This window comes from Pteronotus mesoamericanus, unplaced genomic scaffold (genome assembly GCF_021234165.1).
Source record: "Pteronotus mesoamericanus isolate MK-2021 breed Mesoamerican mustached bat unplaced genomic scaffold, CSHL_Meso_final contig_82, whole genome shotgun sequence".
Lineage (NCBI taxonomy): Eukaryota > Metazoa > Chordata > Mammalia > Chiroptera > Mormoopidae > Pteronotus > Pteronotus mesoamericanus.
Window position 1 is genome coordinate 265,870 of NW_026555265.1, and position 26,941 is coordinate 292,810.

A 26,941-nucleotide genomic window follows, 5' to 3' on the forward strand; every position below is an offset into this window, starting at 1 on the left:
TGCTTTCTTTAGATCAGAATCAAGCTTTGCGACTATGTCTGGGCAGCACTAGTGTTGGAGGCCAGTATGGAGCCATCTCTGCCCTCAGTATTAACAATGACTGCTCAAGACTTCTCTGTGGTTTTGCCAAAGGACAGGTAAATATGAACTTTATGTTACCAATAAGACAATTTTAAAATCAGTTTTTAAAAATAGTATCTCTAGATCGATATGCTTTTCTTTTCTTTTTTTTTTTTTTTTTGTACAGCTAGAGGGGAAGGGAGGGAGAAAAAGAGGGAGAGAAACAGTGATGTGAGAGAGAAACACTGATTGGTTGCCTTTCATAGGCGCCCCAACCAGGGACGGAACCTGCAACCCGGGCAACTGCCTCGACTGGGAATCGAACCCAAGACCTTTTGGTTTACAGGACAGTGCCCAACCAACTGAGCCACCCTGGCCAGGGCTAGATCAATATTTTGAAGACCAAAATATGTACTATAAAATGACTTGTCTGTAAAGCTAACCCTGAAATTGCTCAATCTGACTTTTGTTCAGATTTTTAAGTAATTGTTACTGACTGAGCCAGAGTATGTTTTTTTCAAAAAATGGAGGTGTAATTCACATATAACATTATATTAATTTCAGGTGTACAACATAATGATTCAATATTTGTATACATCTGAAATATCACCACAATAAGTCTGTTTACCATCCTTCACTATTAAAAGTTACTTAATTATTTTTCTTGTAATGAGAACTTTACAGATTTACTTCCTTAGCAACTTTCAAATATGCAGTACAATATCATTGACTGTAGTCATCATGCTGTGCATTACATCCCCGTGACTGATTTACTTTAACTGGAAATGTGTACCTCTTGATCCCCTTCACTCATTCACCCAACCCCCAACCCCCTCCCCTCTGGCAACCACCAGTCGTTTTCTGTATCTACGAGTTTCGTTTTGTTTGTTTTTTAGATTCCACATTAAGTGAAATCACATGTTACTTGTCTTTCTCTTAGCATAATACCCTCAAGAATCCGTAGATTGTTTCCATATTTTAGCTATTATAAATAATACTGCAATGAACATGGGGGTGCAGATATCCTTTTGAGTTAGTATTTTTATTTTGGGGGTACAAAATTCCCAGATGTGGAATTGCTGGATCATATGGAAGTTCTACCTCAGTATTTTTAATTTTTTGAGGAACCTCAATGCTGTTTACTCTAGCCGCTGCACCAATTTACATTCCCAGCAATAGCACACAAGGGTTTCATTATTCCCACACTTATTATTTTTTGTCTTTTAATCCTAGCCACTCTTAACAATTGTGTGTGCGGTGACATCACATTGTGGTTTTTACTTGTGTTTTCCTGGTGATTAGTGATGTTGAGCATCTTTTCATGTGCCTGTTGACCATCTGTATATCTTTGGAAAAATGGCTATTCAGATTCTCTGCTCATTTTTTAATTTTAAATTGTTTTGGCTATTGAGTTGTATGAGTTCTTTATATATTTTGTGTATTAACCCCCTTATCACATATATCATTTGCGCATTTTCTCTCATTCAGTATGTTGCTTTTTCATTTTGTTGATGGTTTCCTTAGCTGTACAGAAGCTTTTTAGTTTGATGTAGTCCCACTTGTTTTTTGTTTTGTTTTTTTGCTTTGGAGTTAGATCCAAAAATTTATCACCAAGACTGATGTCAAGGAACTTACTGTCCATGTTTTCTTCTAGGAGTCTTATTGTTTCAGTCTTACCTTCAAGTATAATCCATTTTGAGTTAGTTTTTTTTTGTATGATGAAAGATAGTAGTTCAGTTTTATTCTTTTTGCATGTGGCTGTCCAATTTTCCCAACACCACTTATTAAAGAGACCCTCCTTTCCCCATTGTATATTTTTGCCTCCTTTGTCATGAATTAATTTGTGTGGGTTTATTTTGCGGTCTCTATTCTGTTCCATTGATCTATGGATCTGTTTTTATGCAAGTACCATATAGTTTTGATTACCATAGCTTTGTAATACATTTTGAAACCAGGGCATGTGATACCCAGCTTTGTTCTTCTTTCTCAAGATTGCTTTGGCTATTTGGGTCTTTATGATGGTTCCATACAAATTTTAGGATTGCTCATTCTGTTTCTTTGAAAAATCCCATTGGAATTTTGATAAAAATTGTATTGAATCTATAGATTGCTTTGGGTATTGTGGACATTTTAACTACACTAATTTTTCTAATCCATAAACTCAGAATATCTTTCCATTTATTTGTGTCATCTTTAATTTCTTTCACACCAGTGTCTTACTTTTTTTGTGTACATGTCTTTCACCTTAATTAAATTTAATCCTTGGTATTTTATTCTTCTTGATGCAGTTGTAACTGAGATCATTTTCTTAATTTCTCTTTCTGATAGTTCATTATTATTATGTAGAAATACAACAGAATTTTGTATATTGATTTTTTATCCTGCAACTTTACTGAATTTGTTTATTTTAACAGTTTTTGGTGGAGTGTTCAACATTTTCTATATGTAAAATCATATTGTTCATAAATAATGACAGTTTTACTTCTTCCTTTCCAATTTGGATGCTTTTTGTATCTTTATTTTCCCCCCAATTGCTCTTGCTAGGACTTCTAACACTATGTTGAATAAAAGTGGCAAGAGTGGGCATCATTGTTTTGTTCCTGATTTTAGAGGAAAAATTTCAGTTTTTCATTATTAAGTATGTTAGGTGTGGGCTTATCATGTATGATCTTCATTATGTTTGAAGTATACTGTCCCTATACTCACTTTGTTGAGTTTTTATCATAAATGGATGTTGAATTTTGTCAAGTGATTTTTGTGTCAATTAAGATGATCATATGATTTTATTCTTCATTTTTTAAATGTGTTGTATCATGCTGACTGAGTTGTGGGTATTGTACCATCCTTGCATCCCTGAAATGAATCCCATCATCATGATCTGTGACTCTTTTAATGTTTCATTGAATTTGTTTGCTAATATCTTGTTGATGATTCTTGCATCTGTGTTCAATGATACTGGGCTGTAATTTTCTGGTTTTGCCTGATTTTGATATCAGGATAATATTGGCTTCATAAAGTGAGATTAGAAATGTTTTCTCCTCTTTAGTTTTTTGGGGAGAGTTAGAGAAGGATAGGTCTTTAAGTGTTTGGTAGAATTCAGCAATAAAGTTCTCTGGTCCTGGATTTCTGTGTGTGGGGAGATTTTTGATTATTGATTCAATCTCCCTACTAGTAATTAGTCTATTCAGATTTTCTATTTCTATATGATTTAGTCTTAGAAGATTTTATGTTTTTAAGAATTGATCTGTTTCTTCTAGGTTGTCAAATTTGTTGGTGTATAATTGTTCACAGTAGTCTCTTATAATGCTTTATATTTCTGTGGTATCAGTGGTAACTTTCATTTCTGATTTTTTTATTTGAACCCTCTTTTTTACTTAGTGATACTAGCTAAAGACGTGTCAATTTTCTTTATCTTTTTAAAGAACCAGCTCTTAATTTTATTGATCTTTTTTACTGTCTTTTTAAATGTTATTGCGTTTATTTTTGCTCTGATCTTTATAATTTTTTTCCTTCTACTAACTTTGGGCTTTGTTCTTATTTTCTGGTTCCTTTAGGTGTAAATTTAATTTATTTACTTGTGGTTTTTTTGTTTTGTGAGATAGGCCTGTATTGCTATGAACCTCTCTTTTAGAACTGCTTTTGTTGCATCTCATAAATTTTAATATGTTGTATTTCTGTTTTCATCTGCCTGAAGGCATTTTTTGATTTCTCCTTTGATTTCTTCATGGACCAGTTGGTCCTTCAGTAGCATGTTATCTAATCTCCATGTTTGTGATTTTAAAATTTCTAGTTTTATACTATTGTGGTCAGTATAGATGCTTGATATGATTTCAGTCTTCTTAAATTTGAGACTTGTTTTGTGTCCTAACATGTGAATTATCCTTAATAGCGTTATATGTGTATTTGGGAAGACTGTGTACTATGCTGCTTTTGGATCGAACGTTCTCTATATCTATTAAGTACTTATGGTCTAAAATGTCATTTAAGGCACATGTTTCCTTATTGATTTTCTGTCTCACGATCTATTCATTGATGTAAGTGGGGTATTAGAATCCCCTATTGTCATTGTATTGCTGTCAGTTTCTTTCTTTAGGTCTCTTAATAGTTGCTTTACATATTTGGGTATCCCTATGATGGGTTCATAAACATTTACAAATGTTATTCATCTTGTTGCATTGAACTCTTTATCATTAGGTCTCATCTTTGTTTTTTATTACAGACTTTGTTTTAAAGTCTATTTTGTCTGATAGAAGTGCAGCTACCCCAGCTTTATTTTGATTTTCATTGCATGAAACATCTTTTTCTATCCTTTCGCCTTTATTGTGTGTGTGTGTTCCTGCAGCTGAGGTGATTCTCTCGTATTCACCATATAGTCGGATCCTGTGTTTTAATTCATCCAGCCACTTCTATGTCTTTTGTTTGGAGAATTTAGTTCACTTACATTTACGAAGTAATTATTGATAACTACGTACTTGCTGCCATTTTGTTGATCGCTTTTTAGCTGTTTTGTAGTTCCTTTTTTCTCTTGCTCTCTCTTCTTGTGGTTTGATGACTTTATTGTTATGCATAGATTTCTTTCTTATAAGTTTATAACAAGTTAAATTTTAATGCATTCTAAAACTTTACATTTTTACCTCCCCTCCCCACATGTTTTATGTTTTCAGTGCCACATTTTATATCCTTTTATTTTGTGTAGCTCTTAACTATTTATTGTAGTTATACTATTTTTGTTTTTTAACCTTCATATTAGTTTTGTAAGGTGATTAATCCACTACCTTTCCTATATATTTACTTTTACCAGTGAGATTTTTATTTTCATGTTTTCTTGATACTAATTAGTGTCCTTTCTTGTCAGCTTAAAGAAGTCCCTTAACATTTCTTGTAAGGCCAGTTTAGTGGTGATGAACTCTTTTAGCTTTTGCTTGTCTGGAAACTCTATCTCTCATTCACTTCTGAATGATAATTTGCTCAGTGGAGTATTCTGGCTGGAAGTATTTTCCTTTCAGCACTTTGACTATATCATGCCATTCCCTTCTGGCCTGCAAAGTTTCTGCTGAAAAATGTGCTGATAGTCTTAGGTATATGTGTGTGGGGGGTAGTTCCCTTGTTTGTAACAAGTTTTTTTTTTCCTCTGGACGCTTTTAAAATTCTCTCTTTATCTTTGCCTTTTGACATTTCTTTTTATCCTGACCTGAGGACAGGCTTATTAATTTCAGAGAGAGGGTTAGGGAGGGACAGAGAGATAAGAGAACCTCCGTAGGAGAGAGAAATATCAATCAGGCAACTGATATCAGTTGCCTGACTGATAGTTCAGTGTGTGCCTGAACCGGGGACTGAACCTGTAACCTAGGCATGTGCCCTGACTGGGAATTGAACTTATGACCTTTCAGGTCGCTGGACGATGCTCCAGGCTGAGCCGCAGAGGCCAGGAGTACCTTTTGACATTTTTATTACAACGTGCCTTGACGTGGATCATACTGTGTTTATCTTGCTTGGAACTCTCTCAGTTTCCTGGATCTGGATGTCTATTTCCTTTTCTAGGTTAGGGAAGTTTGCAGTAATTATATCTCTAAATAAGTTTTGTGACCACTTCTCTGTTTTTTCTTCTGGGACTCCTGTAATGTGAATGTTATTTCACTTGACGTTGACCCCCTAGGTTTCCTAAGCTAGCTTTATTTATTTTTATTCTGTTTTTCTTTTTGCTGCTTTGTTTGAGTGAGTTCCATTGTTCTGTCTTCAGATTACTGATTACCCAGTTTGTCCTGAACCCCTGCAGTAGTTTTGTTTTGTTGTTTGTTTGTTTTTAAGTTCAACCATTGTACTCTTCAACTCTGTGACTTCTATTTGGTGCTTTCTTATAGTAGCTACATCTTTGTTGACATTCTCACTGTGTCCTTCATTCTTCTGCCAAGTTTGGTGTTTACCTTTACTTTGAACTCCTCATTAGGTAAATTACTTGTTTCCATTTCATTCAGGTACTTTTTCCTGTTCTTTTGTTTGGATTATATTTATTTGTTTCCTCATTTTGCAGGACTCCCTGTGTTTGCTTCTCTTTATTAGGGGAAGCAGCTACTTCTCCCATTCTTTAAGGAATCACCTTGTGTAGGAGATGAAACTTTTTGTTCAACCTGGCCCTAACTCTTGGTTGTCTCTTAAATTTTTGTGATTGTTTGAGCAGCCCGCTTTATTCTTTATTTTTTAATTTAATGTTTATTGTGTTTTTTCCCATTACTATTTAGTCCCCTCATACCCCCCACCCCCTGATTTATTCTTGATAGGTCTCAGTTGTTGAGGGTTTGTCATGACCTGTCAGTGTTACAAAGGGAGGGATCTCATTTAGCATCCAGTTTCAGGCTGTTTGGAAACTAGACCCTTTAGCAGCAGCTTTTAAAGTATGCAAATATACATAGTCCTCTGGGATTGCAATTGTAAACCCTGCTGACCTCCAGACCTGGTGATCTGCAGGTGTACCCTTGGGCAACACTTGCAAAAATTGGGGCTCCAGAACCCGTGCTGCTTGAGAGCTCCTCCATGGCTGTAAACGTGTGACAAAGCTAAAGCTTGCCCCTGTGTGAACTGCACACTCCCACTGGCTTTGGCAAGGCAGAGGGAGCGCTCAGGGCAGGAGAGCACCTGCCAGCTTTGGTGAGGCCACTGGACAGTGCTGGGCTGGAGTTCATCTGCCAGTTCTGGTGGGGCTGTGGAAGAGCCCTGGGCTGGGACACTTTTGCCAGTCTTAGTGGGGGAGCAGGGAAGTACAGGGCTGGGGTTCGCCCGCCAGATTTAGTGGGGCAGCAGGAGTGTTTTGTGAGTACACACCTGCTGGCGATAGCAGTGTAGGGGGGAGTGCACAAATGCCGCCCGTCAGCACTGGTGCTAGCGAGGCAGAGCGGGGCACAGAGGTGGAGCCCAATAGCACCTCCGTCCCCAGCAGAGTCCCATCAGGCTCCAGCTTCTTCGGCAGACATCTTAAGGTTAGCAAACGAACCTCCTCCTAAAATGGAGTTTAGGTGCTTTTCAAACTTCTGTTTCGGTGCTGGGCTTCTGGGCAAGTACGTCTGCATGCAAGCCCTTTAAGGGCAGAATCTCAGTTCCCTCAAGCCCTTTGTGTTTCCTGTGCATAAGCCCCATTGCTTTCAAAGCCAGGTGTTTTGGGGCTCATCTCTCCCGTGCACGCCTCATCAGTAGGGGTATCTAATGTGGAGCATGAATTCCTCAGTCCTCAGGGAGAAGCTCTGTATTTGTGAGATCCTTCTGATTGTGGGTTCCTGTGCCAGTGTGGGTTAATGGCGAGACTGCATCTCTGCCTCTCCTGCCTATCTTGATGTGGCCCTTTAGTTCTTGTTGTGGAGGAGCTGTTTAGCAGTTTTTAGGTCTTTTTCAGGGAGAGTTATTCCATCTATATCTGTAGATGGTAAGCCCATGGGAGGAGGTGAGTTTAGGATCTCCCTGTACTGTTATCTTGAATCCCCAGCCTTTTGAGCCTGTGATTTTTAGTATCTTAAATCATGTATCTGTATAAGTAAATAGCTTTTATAAACAAACCAGGGTGTTGTAGAAAATTTACTTCATTTCAATAGTGTAGATAATTGTTGCTGCTTTTTAAACATACTATAGCCCTGACTGGTGTGGCTCATTTGGTTGAGCAGTGCCCTGCGAAACGAAAGCTCACTGGTTTGGTTCCTGGCTGGAGCACATGCCTGGGTTGGTTGCAGGCCTGGTCCACGTTGGGGCTTGTGTGAGAGGCAACCAATCGATATTTCTCTCCCTCCCTTTCTCACTCACTTACCCTCTCTCTAAATATAAATAAATAAAATCTTTATACTATTTTCTGCTCTGTGTATTCTTATTACTGTGCTCTTGGATAACTATTTGGGTATTTCTTTCCACTTCTGAAACTGGCAATAAATTATTGTTTTTCTCATCTGGTAGTAGGGCTTTCCTATAATTTTTATCAGTCCTAGAGAAATGGAGTCATTAAAGAAATTTCTTTGACCTGTGAGTATAAAAACATTTAAAATCTAAAAGAAAGAGTAGATTGGGTAGGATGAGGGTTAGATGAAGATGGGGTGAAGGCTCCATACGCGTATCTACAACCTTTAGTTATGCTTTAACTTTATAGTTCTTTGCCTGTAATGTTTATAGACTAGGAATAGATTGTTTCAGCCAGAAGATAGGATACTTAGGTCTAAAAAAAGAGCAGTACATTTGTTTCTTAAAGCGTTTAATTGTTTTATAGATTACTATGTGGGATTTGGCCAGCGGAAAACTTCTCAGATCAATAACAGACGCTCATCCTCCAGGAACAGCAATATTGCATATTAAGGTAGTATCTTTGTTTTCTTTTTCTAATAATTTTTATCTTTATGTCTTTGTGTCTGTTTTTAAGTAAATTTCTGTATAAACAGAATTCTTGAAAATGAACTGTCTTTTGTTTGACTAGCCCAACAAGATGTCTCCCCAAGTGAAAAACCAGAGAAGGGCTAGCATGGTAACATACAGCAGCAAGTTGTATTGATGTTTAATAGATACAGCAGAAAAAGAGTAAATTTATGTGATCCTAGATGAGGTTGGCAGCAAAGACAGGCAGTATCCTGATGAAAACTCATGTGAAGATTTTAAAAGTTCTTTGCACTTTTTGTTCAGTCCACCAAGATTTTATTGCTGAGATAGTTTCAAGGCACCAACTGTGAAAGAACCAAAGTTTGCATTATGTTTAAAAATGAATCTGTTGGTTTATTTTCTTTCAGGCCTCTAAAGAAAAAGCATTAAGATTTGAGTCTTGGCTTTCTCTTTACAGGCTTAAAAAAAAATAAACCAACTGAGGTAACAGATTTTATTTATAAATATAAAGTAAACCTTGATTTTTGTATTCTGTCAAGCTCATGTTCAGAAGCATAAAAGGTAAAGGGCTATAACTAGGGAAGTCTAAAATTAGATTTTCTAGATTTTAATCAGGTACACATTTGGTTGCTTAGCTGTGCAGACCTCTCTTATCCATACATATGCTTTTTAAAGTCTGAAAGCATCTGGACTTTATGTGTCTGTATCTAGGTTAGTTACATAAAAGCCTTTTGTGAGAAAGCAGCATTGAAGCATTTAGCAACAATGAAAACAATGAAGAGAAGTAAAAGTAGAATTTCTTTTCTTTCTGAACATCATGGCACTTTATCTTGACCTTTATTTTCCTATGGCATGTACCAACTCCTAATATTTTATAGTTGTTTGTGTTTATGTTTTATCTCCTTTAATAGATAAGATCTTTGAAACTAGAATTTGTTTCTCATTTATTTTTGTGTTTTGCATAGTAGCTACTCAATAGATGTTTGGTTGAAGGAATAATTAGTTGGTGGTATTTATAAAAGGCCAGTCCCTTTGCAGGAAAAAAAAAAAAAAGCCTACCCTTTCAGGGAAAAAATAGGAAGCAAGCTATAAAGGCAGCGAGAAAAGAGAATAATGCAGCTGAGGTTAAAAGCGTAGTAGTTGTAGCCATGGTGTTGCTTGCGAATAGTGATAAAGGTGCTGGTGCCTGCAGACACTGTGACATTGGGGAAATGGGTGGCAAGAGACATATCGGATTACCTACCTCTGAAGTTATAGATTGAGAGTACCTACTTGCACTTCAATACTCTTATTCATTGTTCTCCAAACCTAACCCTGTATCCCATCAGAAACAGTTTGCACTTGCATATTGTTATTTATATATTTTTAAATTATATGAGCATACTACTCTACTAATATTTAAGCACATTGTAAAACATAGACACAAGAAGTAGAAAACTAATACATAAAAATATGAGTCCTGTTATTTTTCCTGCACTCTGGGGTATATGCCTCTCACTTTGGCAACTGCTCATCTAGGCTTTGAGAGCAAACATGTGGGACTTCTTTACTATGCCTGTGTGTGGAGTTGGGGAGGAATCATTTTATGGGAGCCTCCTATACCTAATCGTTGCTGGCTAAGAGCATGAAGGCATGGCATTTAGGATGGCTCACCAACCATTGGGGCTAGGGGAACTAGTCACTGTATATGATACAAAGTAAGTTATTCAACTTTGTATTATACAACATCCACATTTACCATACCTCATAAGCTCTTAGGACAGCCTGTCATCGTGAATGTTATTTATTATTTTGAGTTTTTCACAGTAACTAATAATAAGTGAGTTACACACTTGGTCAAAGAAGAGCAAGGAAGCAGCACGTTTTAGGATCAGTTACATAAAAAGTTAAACTATTTTAAAATATAATGGATTAACTCTTCAGTTATTTAGAAAACATATTCAGACAAGCTGACCTCCCCCAAAATACCAAATATCTTTTATAGTGTCTTTATTCTTGAAAATGAGGCAACTGTAACTGTATCCAAAGTATCCTATTCAGTTGAACAACAAGTTAGAAAAAGTTAATGTAAGAACTCAGGTAGAGAACTTTAGGGCTTCTATGACTTATAGTTTGTATTTCTCTTTTATCCTAATTAAAGGTAGTTTTGTTTTAAAACCACAGGTTTTTAAAATATTGAGCTGTTTTTATTCTGAATATGGCTAAGTTTGCATGTTTAGAACATTAAGCTAAGTCTAGCTAAGGTGATTTCAATGCTAAATGTGTTTGTTTGAGATTTAAAAAATATTATAGTTTTTTTATGCTTACCTTCTTAATACTTGACTGAATGTAAAAATCTACAAGAAAATAATTTTTTTCTCTGTTTAGTTTACAGATGATCCAACCCTTGCAATTTGCAACGACAGTGGAGGCTCTGTTTTTGAATTGACATTTAAGTAAGAGACTAATGGATATCTCTTGACAAATGAAAAGACAAGCTCTGTTTAATGACTTGAAGTTGAACATGAAGAGGTCTGGAAAACCTGTGTGTTTGAAAATAGGTTATGGTTCTGTATTACAGTTGGGGAGGCTTATGTTGGAATAGAACATACAGTGTTCTAGCCCGGCCGTCCCTCCCCCCCCCCCCCCCCGCCCTGATTTCTGTGTCAGGTTTGAGTTAGGATTCTAAACTACTCCCCAAGGCATTAGTGCACTGTCTGGGCTTGGGAAACCATTATTCTGGAGTATTTCGCTGATTTTGGTTTAGGCCTCAGGCCCAGCTGGTTATAAAACTATAATAGCCAGGTGTAGGAAGGTTTTTATTGTCTTGGAATTGCCCTATTTATTCTTTAAATAAAGGCAAAGACTGGCTAGATACATGGAAGAACACTTACAAAGCTGAGTTTAGAAAAATAGAATATACTATTTAATGTGTATTATGTTTCCGTAAGTTCTTTAATGTAAAGACTATGTTTATTTCTTGTATTTCTTATACTTCCTAGCATTGCTGAGCTCAAAGTAATTGCTTAAAAAACACTGTTTGTTCAACTAATGTTTAGTGAACATCTCTATGTATAGCCATTGTTCTAGGCAACAAAGTTGCAGCTGTGAACCAGACAAGGTTACTACACTAATTGAAATTACATTCTTGTTGGAGTTGGGGGAGGGATACAGACAGTAAACCAACACACAAATGAAATAATCTCGATGGTTATGAGTGCTGTGAAGAAAATAAGGCAGGTCAGTGTCCTGGAGTGCACTTGAGGATAATTCAGGAAGGCTTCTCTCAGAAGGTGAGCAAAGACCTGAATGATAACTTGGTCAACAAATATGAAGATCTGGGAGGAATGTTTCAGGTAGAGAGACATTCAAGCACAAAGGCTTTGATGAGGAGGGCACAAATTTGGCCTGCTGGAGCAACGGAAAGAAGACAAGTGTGGCTGGAGTGTGACTTTGTCAGGAATAACAGTAGTGGGAAAGGGATAAAGGCCAGCACCAGTTTATATAGGGCCTTTTAAAACATGGTAAAGAGTTTGGATTTTAATTTATGTACAGTTGCAAGCCACTGGAGTGTTTCTAGAAGAGTGATCAATCTGACTTACACTTTATCATGCTGACATCATGCGGAGTGTGGATCGTTGGGGGCAAGAGTAGGAGTTAGAAGACTATTATCATAGTCCAAGCTAGAGGGGATAGTGCCTTGGGTCATTGCTGAGTCAATTCTGAATTTTTCTGGTTACATTTTCAGGAGAGTGATGGGAGTGAGAACCTGCGAATCTAGGTGCCTGTTCAGTGGTTCCAAGGGAGAAGTGTGCTGCATCGAGCCTCTCCATTCCAAGCCTGACTTGAAGGATCATCCCATCACTCAGTTTTCCTTATTGGCCATGGCATCCTTAACCAAGGTGGGTATATTTAGAAGACAAAACTCAGAGCTTTTAGAAGCTTTGCCTACCAAAGAATTTGAAAATTACAGGATAAATATTGCAAAATATTTTTTCTCCTAAAGATACTGGTCATTGGATTGAAACCATCCTTGAAAGTGTGGATGACGTTTCCCTACGGGCGGGTGAGTGAGCTTCTCCATCTTATTGGTGAAAAGACTGTGTCATGAAATTGGGGAAAGTGACTTCTAGTGACAAATTCTGTGAGATAGTCATAAAACTAGGTAGAATGGAAGTCAGTATTCCAAAGGGTATTGGCTGGACTTCCCTTGAGGTGACCAAGGTGGCATAAGCTGTTGACTGGAGCAGTGTTCTGGTGATTGTGAAATCTGAACTTCTCTACCTTTATTGCTTTAAGTTTTTCAGTTGCTGCTTAGGTACTGAACTTGTAGAAAACACTCCACTGTAATACCCAACATACATTGCTACTACATACTCTTTCCTTGGCTTCTGCCTCTGGTAATTTACTTTGGGGGAATGATACCTCCCAGAATATGTTAGGTGCACCCAGCTTCCCTTTTCTTTCCTCCTTGGTTGTTTTCAGAGAATTGTAGTATTCCAGTGTGTATATGGAGAAGTATTGATGGAATGGGATGGAGAATGATAGTATAGAACTAAGACTAGTTCAGAAAATAGCCCTTACACTGAGGAGATCACCCTTGTGTTTTCTTGTTGGTACCATGTGTATCTCTGGGACCCCACGGAAGCCTGGCAAAGCTGGCTTAGATTGCCATTAGCATTTCTTAGGTCAGCTTCATTGACTAATTGAGGTTTACCATGGTGGTGTTTGCATCTCTTCATGTGTTTCTGTTGGTACTTGTTCCAACATTTTATTATGAGCATTTTCAAACAAATAGAGATGTTGAAATAAATTTACATTAAATATCTGAATACCTACTATCTAAATTCTACAGTTAACATTTTACTGTATTTTCTTTATTATATGTCTCTCCATCTACTCATCAAATTATTTTTTTATTTCCAATTGCTGAAATCAGCATTCTTTTTCCTAAATATTCAGCATGCATGTGATTAGCTAAAGTTCAATAGTTATCTAAGTTTTTCCTTTCTTACAAAATTTACATACAATAAAATGCACAGATCTTGAGCGTGCACTTGCTGAACTTTGACAAATGTTTATACTTTTGTAACTCAAACCTCTGTCAAGATGCAGAACATTACTTTCAACCCAGAAAGTTTCCTCCTGACACTTCCCAATCAGTCCCTGCTTCGTTTGCATTTTAAGGAGAAATTGGAAGAAGTTTTATTAAGGAACACAAGTCAAATGGTGTTTTTAATCCATTTCCTCTTTGTGTTTTTGTCTGATAACCGTGATGACTTATTTTGGCCTTCCCCACACTCAGATGGATCCTTCCAGTGTCCCACTGCTGGCTTGGCACTTTGTGGCAGTGCATAATTATGTGAATCCCATGCTTGCTTTCTGCAGAGGAGATGTTGTTCATTTTCTTTTGGTAAGTCCTAATATGATGCTAGATCTGTTGTAAAGTCTCTTACCAAAAGTGTTTTTTTTTCCTGATTCATCAGTGATTTAATATTGTGTCAATTCTTAATTCTTTGCCATTATTATTAATTCTTTGGCGAGAGAGTGATCTACTTAATTTTTATTTAGGGCTTTAATCGTTAACATGGAAAACAGCTTATCAGCCTCTGCTCCATGCCCTTTCATGGTGTATTTCTCAGTTCTGTCTCTTTTGACTAACAAATAATTAATGGTATATGTGTATATATAAATATGAATGTACATATATCTCTATAAATGCTTAGCTATCTACATGTGGTGTATTTATTAGACAGCAAATATCTCTGAATACCTGCTGTGTTCTCTACCCTGTGATGGACACAAGAAACAATTGAAGGAAGTATAAAGCATTAATTCTCCTCTCACATAGCTTAAACTGTTATTTGAAAGGCAAAATCACTACGTTCATTACTACTAGGGAGGACAGTTTAAGGATTCAACTATGTGATGAGAATTAAAAGTTGATATGTTTAGAGTGTGAAGAGATTTATATGGACAAGGGAGGGCATGGAAGACTTTATGAAGGATATACTGCAGATTCTACAGGAGGGGTGGATGTGCGTATTGGGGGAAATAAGATGAACTGAGTCATGAAGGTACTAGTGTGCCTGTGTGATCTCTTCTTGGGTTTCCTAGCTCAGTTAAGCAAGTGCGCCACTGTCCACCTAGTTTCTCCAGCCAAAAACTAGGAGTTGCCTTTTAGTTATTCTTCTTCTTTTCTGCTCCATCACCACATCCTGTTGACTCTATCTTCAAAACCTCCTGAATTTACTCTCTTTATGTCTCCCCCATTGCTGCTTCCCTAGCCTAAACCACTGACATTTTTAGCATAGGCTCTGGAGGAATTTCCTATCTAGTCACTGCCTTCGGTGTCTTTACATACGCTATCACCCCTACCTGGAAAATTGTGTGCTCTCTTCCACTTTATCCTGGCTCATGATTAATACTGCCTCCCCTGCTCTCCTGTACTAAGTTGGTGCTTCTTGCTACATATACCTGTAGAACTTTCTCCTTTGATAACATTCAGTACTCTTTAAATAACTTGTCTAATATTTTTTTCCTCATTGACTGAAAGCTCCATAAAACTCAAGACCTACTCTGTTGCTATATTCTAGCCAGTAGGACAGAGCACATATATAGGAGATGTATAATCAATGTTTATAGAATACCTATTTGTGGAAAATAAAGTTGAATATATGGCATGGATCTTGATTAGGGGTTGGCAGACAATTGCCTGTGGGCCAAATCTGGCTGGCTCCTTGTTTTTATAAATAAAGTTTTGTTAGAACACAATCATGCCCATTCAGTTATGTATTATTTATGGCTGCCTTTGTACTGCAGTGGCAGAGTTGAGTAGTTGTGACACAGACCATATGTATGGTATGCAGAACCTAAAGTATTTACTGTGTGGCCTTTTGCAGAATAAGTTTGTTAATCCCTGATCTGGATTATATATAATTGGCCTAGATTGGTAATGGGGAGCTATCACAGTTATTAAAATATAAAGGTGTGATTAAGGTGATTTTGTGGGGTTGGGGGAGATTGGTATAGAAATAACAGAAAGAATAGATTGTAGGAGGGAAGAGAAAGGTTTTGCTCTTGTAATAAAGCAGGTATGAGGTCTTTAGACAAGGATGGTTGGTTATAGTGAGAGGGATGACATTTTGAAGGTAAGACAAGGCTTCTCATGTTATTGGATTGGAGACTAAAGGACATGAATGGAACACCACATTTATGAATTTTAGAAGCATGAGATATTCAGAGTTAATGTTAGGGAAGGTTTGAATGTGCTGAGTTGTAAGTGAAGGTAGGACTCTTTCAAGTGTTATATGGGAATGTTCGCTGGGCTGATGGCAACCCAGGTCTGGAGTAAAAACGAGAATTCCAGGACAGAGAAGGTAGTTGAAACTGAAAATAAAAAGCTAGAGCATACATAACCTTGGTGGACACCCACGCAGGGGAAAGGAAAAAGAAAAGGCAGCCTGGAAGGAGGTTCCTATAAAGGCATGTAGAGGTAGGAGGTGGATGAGACAACACAGCAGGCCGCGCACTGAGGACAGGAGGAGAGGTGTCCGGCAGTGTCGGTTCCAGGGGAATACAATGCCAAAGAGAGATAAGGGAGAAGACCACAGATAAGACCACTGGGCCTGCAGGAATTAGTTCATTAGAAACTTTTCAGAGAACTACTTATCGGTGGAATGGAGATAGAACTAGACTGTGTTAAAGAAATGGATATCTCGAAGGGCAAACTGCCACAAATATAGTAGTGGTTGCAAGAAGAAAGAACATGCTTACAGATCTGTAAGAAGTAAATCAAAGGAAGGGTTTTTGTTTTTTATTTGAAGACGGAACAGTCAGTAACATGTTTGATAGCAAAAGAAAAGGGCCCCTAAAGAGGAGTGATTGAATATGATATCGAGAGAGGGGTAATATTGAACAGTGATGGAGAGGGTAGGATTTGGAGTGTATACGGGTGAAGTGATTTCCTTTAGCAAGGACTTTAGGAAATCTTAGGAGAGTAGTTAATGTTGGCATTGATCTTTTCAATTATGAAACACTTGTAGCACATGCAAGATATGGAACAATTTGGTACTGTCTTATTTTAATTTTACAAATGAGGAAGCTGAGAAAGAAAAACTGATTTGCCCTTGATCACACAGCTGTAGTAGTGGAACTTATTCTTGAACCCATGGCTCTAGATACCATGCTCCTTTAGCAGAGCAGAGCACCCTTTCTTACAGGGGAAGTAACATAGTGAAGTGAAGAGGGAGTTTGTGAAGGGCCCACATTAAGTGGTCTCAGTTGCTTGTTAAGGTATCTGATGAGGTCAACACTGCAGTGATGGGACTAGAAGGCGAAGAGGAATTGGGACTTCAGGGAAAGGAAGACATCTAGAATACTGCTAGGGGGAGTGTGCAAGAAAACTCAGGCTGAATTGAATGTCATGAGCTTCAGGCGGGTCAGGTGCATATTGTATTCTGTGTTTCTTCTTCATTGCTCCATCTCCTTGGAGCAGAAGTGCAGAAAGCACATAAGAAGCATGATTGAAGATCATGGAATATATGTGTACACATATATAAATAAAATATTGACACTTGAGTTTCTTTGAGAAAACCTCATGTTATTTGTGCTATAGAGTATTATTTATGAGAAAAGTCTAGTTTTGTCAATGAAGCAGCTTTGCTTTCTTTTAATGAACTTTTGACTTTTTCATACCATGTCACCATCCAGTTTTATGTTATAAATCTAGCTAAATACAGTCACTGATGTAACGAAGTTAGATTGTTCTGAATTATGACAGAGTAGATATTACATTATAGAATTTGCTAATACTGACAGCTGAACTGCTGACCACATATCCCTTGGATTTTGGTACAAATCATGATGTGATGATTTCTGTCATTTGTGTAATAGTTTCTTTATCAATATTTTTGCTTATCTATACTCTGAATGGAAATAATGTTCTAGGTGGACTATAATTAAGTATCTAAAAATGTCCCTCAAACAATAGCTGATGTTGTGGTTGTTTTATTCCATCATCAGGTTAAGAGAGATGAATCTGGAGCAATACACGTTACTAAGCAGAAGCATCTTCACCTATACTATGACCTCATCAACTTTACTGTGAGTATTCAAATTAACTATCCCCATTTATTGCATGTAATTGTTTTGAGTCCATGATATATTTAAGCTATCAGGATTTCTGCCATGAATCATGCCTTTAGGATTATATAAAATATGGACAGAAGTGAAATCTTGCTTATGTCGAACAGAGTCTGAGTTTGGTGTGATACCACATTACTTTTCTTGTCTGAAAGCCTTATGTCTTGCTAAACAGAAGTTTCCTTTAATGTCTTAATTAGCTCAAAGGAGAGTTTAGAGCAATTTAGGTAGATTTTTTCAGGCTCATTGCTGGACTTTCTGTATAAACATGTTTTTTATCCCTCTGAGTTTATCTCAATTTGTTCAGGAACTTATATAATCTATTCTTTTCTGTGGCTGAAAACTTTGCAGAGTTCTCTCTCTACCACACATCTCAGTCCTAAGTGACTTTTTGGTGTTAAAAATAAGATTATTTCTTTCTGTGTCAATTTTTTTCTTTTTTAAAAGGTGTGTTAATTCTGTAATAGTGTAATTATAATATTTCTGGGTTTCTATCATTAGTGCTTTTAACATATCAGTATCTGGTATCCAGTGAAACACTCTATAGCTACATGAATATAGGCAACCCTAAGTACAGACAGTGCCTCATTTTTGCAATAAAAAGGCTAAAAAAAGTTTTTACCCCCTCAATTTGATAAAATGAAACTTTTTAGAATTATAAATGAAATATATCTTTTCTTTATTATACAGGATTTATATTTACTTGCACATTGCCTTTTATCTTGCACATAGATTATTGATTTAGAAATAATGCTTTTTCTTGTACATATTTCATGGGCATTTTGTTAACCTCATGCATCAGTGTCTTTGTCATTATCAGAACCCTTGTTAAATCATCTAACACAGTTTTCTAAAATTCATCATCACTTCTGTTTAAGATGTTTGAGATACAGCATTCTTAAAATTGGCATGATTCTTTCCCCAGAAAACTTTTTTCCAACCACAGGTAGCTGTTTTCCTACCAGTACCACAACAAGTATTTTCATTTGTCCTGTGGCTTATCCATGATGTGACCACTAACTGCATTGCTCTGTAAATTATCTTTCAAAGACTTGTTTACAACAATATCAACACTTGTAATTGTGAAGGTTTAACCTCAGGAATAATTGCTAAGCTGCAAGCATTTCTTTCTCTGTCATTCTCTCTCTTTGTTTTAATCAGGTTATCTTTGGAAAGCATTTAAAAACTTAATGACGGAGGTTGTATAAGGCTAATAAAAAATGTGTCTTTCCTAAATGATACTTTGTATTTCAAAGTAAAGTGATCAAGAGAGCATCTTATGGGAGCTCTTTGTAAAAGATTTGAGTATCAAACTCTTGTTTCTGAGTGAGAATTTTTTGTTGTGGGCGGGGCGGGGGTACAAACCAACAAACCTTTCCTTTATAGTAGCTACTATATGGTGATAGGGTATATCTTTAGCATATGTCAAAACAAAATTGATCCGTTTTCAGCTTGGTTGTCACTGGTAGAGCATTATGAAAACAGCCTTTGATAACTTAGGATAGATCATTTAATAAACCAACATGAATACCAGAGAAATAATGTGCAGGGGAGTTGTTTCCTCTAATTTAGAATGCTAATTGAGCAGATTTAAAAATATTACTTCTTGGGAGGCATTGAGATTTTTAAAATAAATATATATATATATATATATATATAATTTCATCTCATATATATAACCCAAGATATTTATCAAAATGGCATCCTTCAGAAGATTTTTAGTATTATTATTTAGTAATTATTTTAAAGATTATAATAGTTCTTAATAAAGAAAATTCAGAAGATATAGAGAAATAGAACAAAGAACTCTCAGTAATTTTAGGGAGGTTATGAGGGAAATACATATTTTAAATAGCTTCTGTTTTAAAATATGTATTACTTAAATGCTTAACAGTCATCCTTTGACCACCTAGGTTTATGACATTTAATTTCTTTTGATTCATTAATGTTATAAAAACTGGAAATGCAGAGTTTGTCACTTTTTATTAGTTACTTTGCTTAAGTCACTTGTGCCAATGTACTTTTGAAAAAACTATAAAAACCAATATACCCTGTAATGTACTTATTAAAGATCTTGTTAGCCTTCTTTCAGACTATGAGAGTGTTATTTTAGCACTGTCAAACTCAGTACAATGTTGTGTACCTATTATTCTCTGGCCTCTTTACTGAGTAGTTCTTGCTGTGATTGTGTTATTAAATGGGTAAGGTCCTCAATGTAATGTAACTGAGTAGCCAAGCTTTCTTCTTGTCCTGAATGATTGCATGAGGTAGACCTCACTTTTGATGTGTGTTTGAATTGCAGTGGATAAACTCACGCACAGTTGTACTCTTGGACAGTGCAGAGAAGTTGCATGTGATTGATCGACAAACTCAAGAGGAATTGGAAACAGTGGAGATCTCAGAAGTTCAGTTGGTCTATAATAGCAGCCATTTCAAATCACTGGCCACAGGAGGAAATGTTAGCCAGGCACTGGTAAGAGTGACCCATTATCTCAGTGTTGATTTGAAAAACTTGGTATTACTTGCTGTTTTGTTCTAGAAATAGAAACTCTGAGGAGTTATCTTTATGTCTTGAGGTGTTTCTTTGAAAGCCACTAGGTTGAAGTAGATGTGGGTATGTTTGTAAGTGTTCAGGAATATGAACTAAAACAATAATTCCTGAAATGTGACTAATTTAATACCAAAGAGTTTTAACTCTTATACTAAATAATAAAATGAAATTGAAAATTTATGAGAAAGAAATTGTAAAAGCAAAATATTTTAGAAAGTTTAATATGATGGCAATAAGCCTGAAAGATGTAAGGGGCAAATTCCTAGTGACAGGTAGCCTGTGAAGCTTTGGAGATATTTGGGTGATTGGTAAAGGCACCAACAGGTATGGTGGTTGTGGGAATTAAAAGGCAAAGGTGACTTAGGAGTAGAATATAGATTAAATGTTGGTGCCTGGAGAAAAGAAAGACATAGTATTGATCTTAGTATTATTTTTAAGACAAATTATGGTCTTAGTATTAATTTTATTGTATTTTAAGCAACCATAATAATGACCTTTAGTAATTTACACAGATAGAGTTTACAGGGAAATTACTTTAAATTGTGATCTCCTGTTTCCTAAACCAGTACTCTGTAAGCAGGAAATTAGACTATTATGAGGCTTCCTGGGGTAATTTCTTGAAAAAATAAATAATAATGATGGTCATATTTAATGAGTGTCTGCTGCACGTTACATAGCCATTGCCCAAATATCCCTGAGAGAGTAGATCTTCAGAGCATATTATATATTAAAGGGTCTTCCAGCCTCAGAATTTAGAAACCAAGAAAATCCAGAATAGAAATAATGGCAATGCAATAGAATTCCCTAAAGTAAGAATAATTACTGTTTCACTCTTAGGTATTTTTTGGTGTCAGGTGGTTATTAAAATTACATAAAAGTATTCTTTTTTAAGTCAGACTTTAAACTTGTACTTTTGGCTAAGATAGAGTCATGGAGACTGGATTTACTTTCCTGTCTGGGGGAAAAAATTCAGAAAAAGAAACAACAGTTTTCAAGATGCTAAATAGCAGGTAATGAAGGACAGCAACCCTGACCAAATGGGAAACAAATGACATGAGTCCTGTGAGTGTCTCAGCATCTACACTTGAGAATTTCCATGCGGCTCATGGGGGAGCAGCACAGTTGGAGCTTGGAGTGTTCCGTGAGTTGAGACAGAGCTGAGACCTCAGGAAGACAGAGGTGGGCTGAATAGGCCAGCGTACCGGTGAGGAGAATGCACTATACAAAGGGTTCTTGGGTATTCAGCAGACTACTAATCGATAGATGCCTGTGGGGAAACTACCGAAGACAGGAAAAGAAATATTTGTAAGATTTAGAGGGAACTATAGCCAGCGCTCACACAGGCTTGTTTACGCCAGCCAGGTGGAAAACTTCATGATTCACAGGGCATTGGATAGAGTACTCAGGGGCATCTTGCCTCACTAGTGGGGAATAATTAGGGCTAGAGTAAGTACTGCTCTCATCCCCACTAACAAATCTTAAAAACAAGACCAGAAAGGAGCAAACTGTTTCCACGTAACTTAACTCCTCCCAGACCAAATCATAATAATATTAATAGGAATACAGAAATTTACAGGACCCAACAAGGTAAAATTCACAATGTCTGCCACCCAACCTTAGGCATGCAAAGAAGAAGAAAAACTTAACTTTTAAAGAGAAAATCCATCAAAACTGACTTAAACCTGAAACAGATATTAGAATTAACAGACAAGGACATAACTGTTATTATAATTATAGCCCACATGTCCAAAAAGTTGAGTAGAGACATGGAAGTTATTAAAAGATGTAAATTTAACTTCTAAAGATAAAAACTACAGTTCTTGAGATGAAAAATACACTGGATATGAAACAAAAACTAACAAAATTAAAAGGAGACACAAATTCACAATTACAGTTTTAAAATTTAAAACTCTCAGTAATTAATAAAATTAGTAGACAGAAAGTCATTAAGGGTATAGAAGACTTAAAAAAACGCTATTGACCAACTTGACCTGACAGTTATAGAATATTCCACCCAACAGAAGCAAAGTACAGATTTTTTTCAAGTGCACATGGAGCATTTACCAGTATAGATTATATGATAGGCCATAAAACAAACTTCAACAAATTGTTGAAGGAATCATCAGGGTCACTCTGGAGATAATGAAATATTTGGAGATTAAATAACACTTTTATAAATAAACCATAAGTGAAAGGAAAAAAATCTCAAAGGAAATGAGACTGTATTTTGAACTAAATGAAAATATAACATATCAAAATCTTTGGTCTACAATTAAATCAGTTTTTTGAGGGTAATTTATAGCATTAAATTGAAAAGAAGAATTCTCAAATAAGTTATCTAAGCTTCTATATTAATTAAGGAATTAAAAAAGAAGAGCAAAATAAAATAGGTTGAAGGAAGAAATAATGAAGAACACAAATCAATTAAACAGAAAATGGACAAACAGTGGAAAATCAAAGAAACCAAAAGCCAGTTCTTTAAAAGATAAATAAAATTTATAAACTTTTAGTGAGACTAATCAAGGGAAAAGGCACAATTACTAATATCAGGAGTGAGAGTGGTGATGGATGTCACTATAGAATCTATAATAAATTCAACAACTTTAGGTGAAATGGAAAAATTCTTTGGAAGGTGCAAATTACCAAAACTGACTCAAGAAGAAATGAAAAGTCTAAGTGGCTATACATCAATTAAATTAATTAATTAATTTTCTGAAAAGAAACTCCAAGCCCAGATAGCTTCACTAGTGAGGTCTGTCACATGTTAGGGGAAAAAAAGAACACCAATTTTACACAGAAATCTTTTTTTTTTAAATGGAGGAAAAGGGAGCACATGAATTTTTTAATGAGATTAGCTTATCCCTGATAATAAAATCAGACAAAGACATTGGAATAAAGAATATTACAGACCAATGTCCTCCTAAGTATAGGAAAAAAGAAAATCCATAATATATTAGCAAGTAGAAACCAGCAGTATATAAAAAAGAGTAATTGTGATCAAATGGTGTTTATCCATGGTGTGCAAACCTGGCTTAACATTAAAAAAAAAAAAATCAGTGTAATTCATCATATTAGTTAATGGTAAAAGAAAAACCATAGTATCATCTCAAAAGATATAAGAAAATAACTTGACAAAATTCAACATCCAGTTCTGATAAAACTCTTAGCAAAGCAGGAGTAGAAGGGAATTTCTTCAACCTGTTAATCAAGGGCATCTACCAATAGCCTACGTAAAGTAGTACTGCCAAAACCAAACCAAAACCAAAACCAAAACCCCTGATTTTGATCAAACCTATTCTAGAGAAAATATAGAAGACAGAGGAACATGGTATAAGATTCATTGAGGACACAGCAAAATCCAGTTGGAGGAATAGTGCTCCAGCTTCTTCAATAAACTTCAAGGAAAATAAGGGGTGCAGAGAGGTTGGAGACAAACCTACAGGTTAAAAGAGATTTAAGAGACCCATCAGTCAGCTCCAATATGTGGCCCTGGATGAATCTTGATTCTTCAAACAAAATGTAGGAAAAACAAAACAAAACATACAACAAAAACATCAACAGCATTTGACATGAGACAACTTGAAATTCAAACACTGATTGGGTATTTGATATTGAGGAATGATTGCTAATTTTTAAAAGAATGTTAATGAATTTATGGTTATATTAAAAAGGATTCATTTGTTATGCACATACTGAATCTTTGTAAATGAAATATTCAAAATCTGAAGTTCACCTCAAAATTATACTGTGTTACAGGGGAGTCAGTGGGATTACAGATGAGATAAGATTGGTGAGGAGCTGACAATTGATGAAGCTGGTTAATGGTTACATGGGGTTTATTTTTTATTCTCTCTACCTTTGTGTATATTTTTAAATTTCCATAATGAAAGGTTACGATAAATTATCATGATTATCTGTTATTGACCACTTATATATTTTGGGAGGATTTATAAATATTAATATATTTAAGCCTCACAGAAACTGTGCATGGTTTTCAAAGATGTGAAGACACAATGTCAGAAGTTGGAAACTTAATGTCACACCCAGAAAGTGACATTGCTAAAGTTTGCAACCCAGATTTACAAACAGTGGGTTTTATTTCTGCTTTGCTGAGCTGTGGGGACTCCTGTATACTATGCTGTTTTGTCTTCCCATTTCTTCTTGTGTTTGATGTTGATTTTTATTTCAAAGAACTTAGAGGTACCATTTTCAATCAGCTCTATTCTTTGCCAGACGCAGTAACTACTGACATCCAACGATGGGCAAGTTGCAACAGTTTTCCTGTAGGACTGGAATGCTCCTCCCATTTCTGCATTATTCTGAAAAATAAGGACTATATATAAGCAGAGAATCACTTTTTGCACTTTGTCTTTTCTACCACTTCCACTGACAGACTGGCATTTGATTGACATTTTTCCACCCCTCACTTACGAGGTGAAAACATGTTGACCTAAAATGTTGTCTCTATAATAGACATTCTTTAAAACTTAATGAGACTTCTAATTCATGTAATCTTTACCTTTTTTTTTTTTTTAACAGGCTTTGGTTGGAGAGAAGGCTTGTTATCAATCCATCAGTAGCTATGGTGGTCAGATCTTTTATTTGGGGACCAAAGTAAGCTCTTCCACTGTGACTTGGCATTTGTTTGTGTCAGGATAGTTGGGACTGAAAGAGGTCACTGACAATGAGTACCGTGCATTACAAAGTGAATATTGTTTAATTTACCTTCTCCACTATTAAGCATACTTTTGTTTAGATTCTAATAGAATGTTTATTTTCTTGATTCAGGGATACACTTTTAAAATCTTTCTTCACATTTATGTTTTTGTGACCAGGAAGATACTTTATTGTCCTTTATTAGATCAGCTTATGATACATTAAAATACTCTGAGGCATTTTACTTAGAATAGAGCCATTGGAATAGGAACTTTTTATATCTCAGTTTCTTTCTGTGCTTAAAAAAAAAAACAACATGGAGAAGAAATATTCTTTCATTATTAAAATTCAAAATATTTTCAAGTCCATCGTATGAACTCCTTGAAACTGTAGACTTATCACCTTTAAATGTTTGTTTGATTTACTTTTTAATTTGGGCCCTTGAAGACCCTTTAGTAGATACTGTTCCTCTAAATATAGTATGAAATGTTTTTCTTAAAGAAATGTAAAATAAAATGTGGGACAGAGACAAATGTCTACCAAACAAGTTTGTTAAAGCTGGTCATTTTAATTTCCTTCTCTTTGTTTTCCAGTCTGTTTATGTGATGATGCTGAGGAGCTGGAGAGAGGTGAGTTCAAAGTTCTTTTATGTGATAGAGTTGTTGAATTGATAAGCACCTTAATATTTGTTTTGAGTTTGCTGAAAAAGATTATTTGGATTTGTGCTGTTTAATTTCAGAAATATACAGCAAAACCATTGTAACTGTTAGGTACTTGATTTGATAAAACTCACTGTAAGTTAGAATTAGGTTTGGCTACATACAGCAAAAAATTTAAAATAGTAGTGGTTTCAACTGTTGATTCCAGTTTCGGCGGTGGCTTCAAGCTTTCTCTGTTATGTAAAAGTAATCTGGAGGTAGGCAGAACGTGGCTAGTGTGGCAGCTCCATGTCTTTAGTAGACTGTCCTGCTCCACCATCCTTGTTGTGCATTCTAGTCCAGTATAGCTAGTTGGAGCTCCATTCTAGTCTAGCTCAGTATCGCTGCTGGAGCCCCGACTGTTAGGTTCACATTCCTGGAAAGAAGGAAGAAAGAGAAGAGAAGCTCTGGCCCCTGCCTTTTATGGTGACATCCTAGAAATACCAAACGACACTTCCTCTTACATATCATTGGCTAGAACTTAGTGACCTGGCCCCAAGTGGCTACAAGGGAGTCTTAGAAATGTCCTTTAGCTGGTTTATTGCTGTCTCAAATAAACTTGGGACTTGTTACTAAGGATGGAAGAGTGAAAGGATGTTGTGTTAAACAACTAGCCATTTCTGTTACAGTGACATTTTAGTTGTTTTCTCTTTTTATATTTGTGCTTTATGGATGCCAGTATAATATACTAGCTTATACAGTCACTGTACTATCTAGTGCTTTAGTAAATTATTTTTCTTGGAAATGAGATATTCACATGGTTAACAGAATAATTGTAGCTACTAAGCAGCAACTTCTGGAAAGATATTACGTAGAATAGGAATTCTGACTTGTGATTCGTTAGACAAAGGGATCTAACTTCTTTCATTTATTCATTTTAGAGAGTGGATCATCTCCTGAAACAGGATTGCCTTACAGAAGCCTTGGCTCTTGCATGGTCATTCCATGAAGGAAAAGCAAAAGCAGTAGTGGGTAAGTTAACAATACCAGTGCAGTAGACATTTTTCTAGGGTAGAGAGAATGAATAATACTAGTCACTCATAGAACACTTTTTAGCTTAATGTTTAGGAACTTTACAAATAAGGTGTTACCAAACCTTACAGATATCAGTGAAAAATGTTAATAATTAATACAGAATATAGAATTTTAAAAGCCATTTCATAAGGAAAGTTTATTAGAGAAGTACATCAATATGCTATCTTGTTCAATAGATGTGAGGTGTTCCTATTATAACATATTATCCAGCATTTTGATACCTAAGGATTGTAATAAGTGTATGTATTGTTAGCACAAGTTGTAAACAGAAGATGGTGGATTAACTTCGTTTTCATTTGGATTTTGCTTCCCTGCAGGATTATCAGGGGATGCCAGTAAACGAAGGGCTGTGGTTGCAGATCGAGTGAGTATTTTGATAGGGTCTTTACTAGAGTGCAGCACAGGTTTCCTTTGGGTATTTACTAGTAATCTTTGGGCACGATTAGGCACATGGCTACTGTCAAGGAGGCAGTTA

The 26,941-nt window shown here is 36.0% G+C and overlaps 1 protein-coding gene across 1 annotated transcript in view; it reads left to right on the top strand.

The window, feature by feature from the left end:
• The window catches only part of VPS8 (VPS8 subunit of CORVET complex), a 261,129-nt gene that overhangs the window by 48,117 nt on the left and 186,071 nt on the right, over positions 1 to 26,941 (top strand). The window contains exons 8-19 of the mRNA XM_054585065.1: positions 13 to 137; positions 8,300 to 8,386; positions 10,771 to 10,838; positions 12,131 to 12,284; positions 12,389 to 12,448; positions 13,688 to 13,795; positions 17,407 to 17,487; positions 19,829 to 19,999; positions 24,617 to 24,691; positions 25,327 to 25,362; positions 26,313 to 26,403; positions 26,784 to 26,830. Of these exons, the coding sequence (XP_054441040.1) occupies positions 13 to 137; positions 8,300 to 8,386; positions 10,771 to 10,838; positions 12,131 to 12,284; positions 12,389 to 12,448; positions 13,688 to 13,795; positions 17,407 to 17,487; positions 19,829 to 19,999; positions 24,617 to 24,691; positions 25,327 to 25,362; positions 26,313 to 26,403; positions 26,784 to 26,830 (1,103 nt within the window). The remainder of the gene's footprint in view (positions 1 to 12; positions 138 to 8,299; positions 8,387 to 10,770; positions 10,839 to 12,130; positions 12,285 to 12,388; positions 12,449 to 13,687; positions 13,796 to 17,406; positions 17,488 to 19,828; positions 20,000 to 24,616; positions 24,692 to 25,326; positions 25,363 to 26,312; positions 26,404 to 26,783; positions 26,831 to 26,941) is intronic.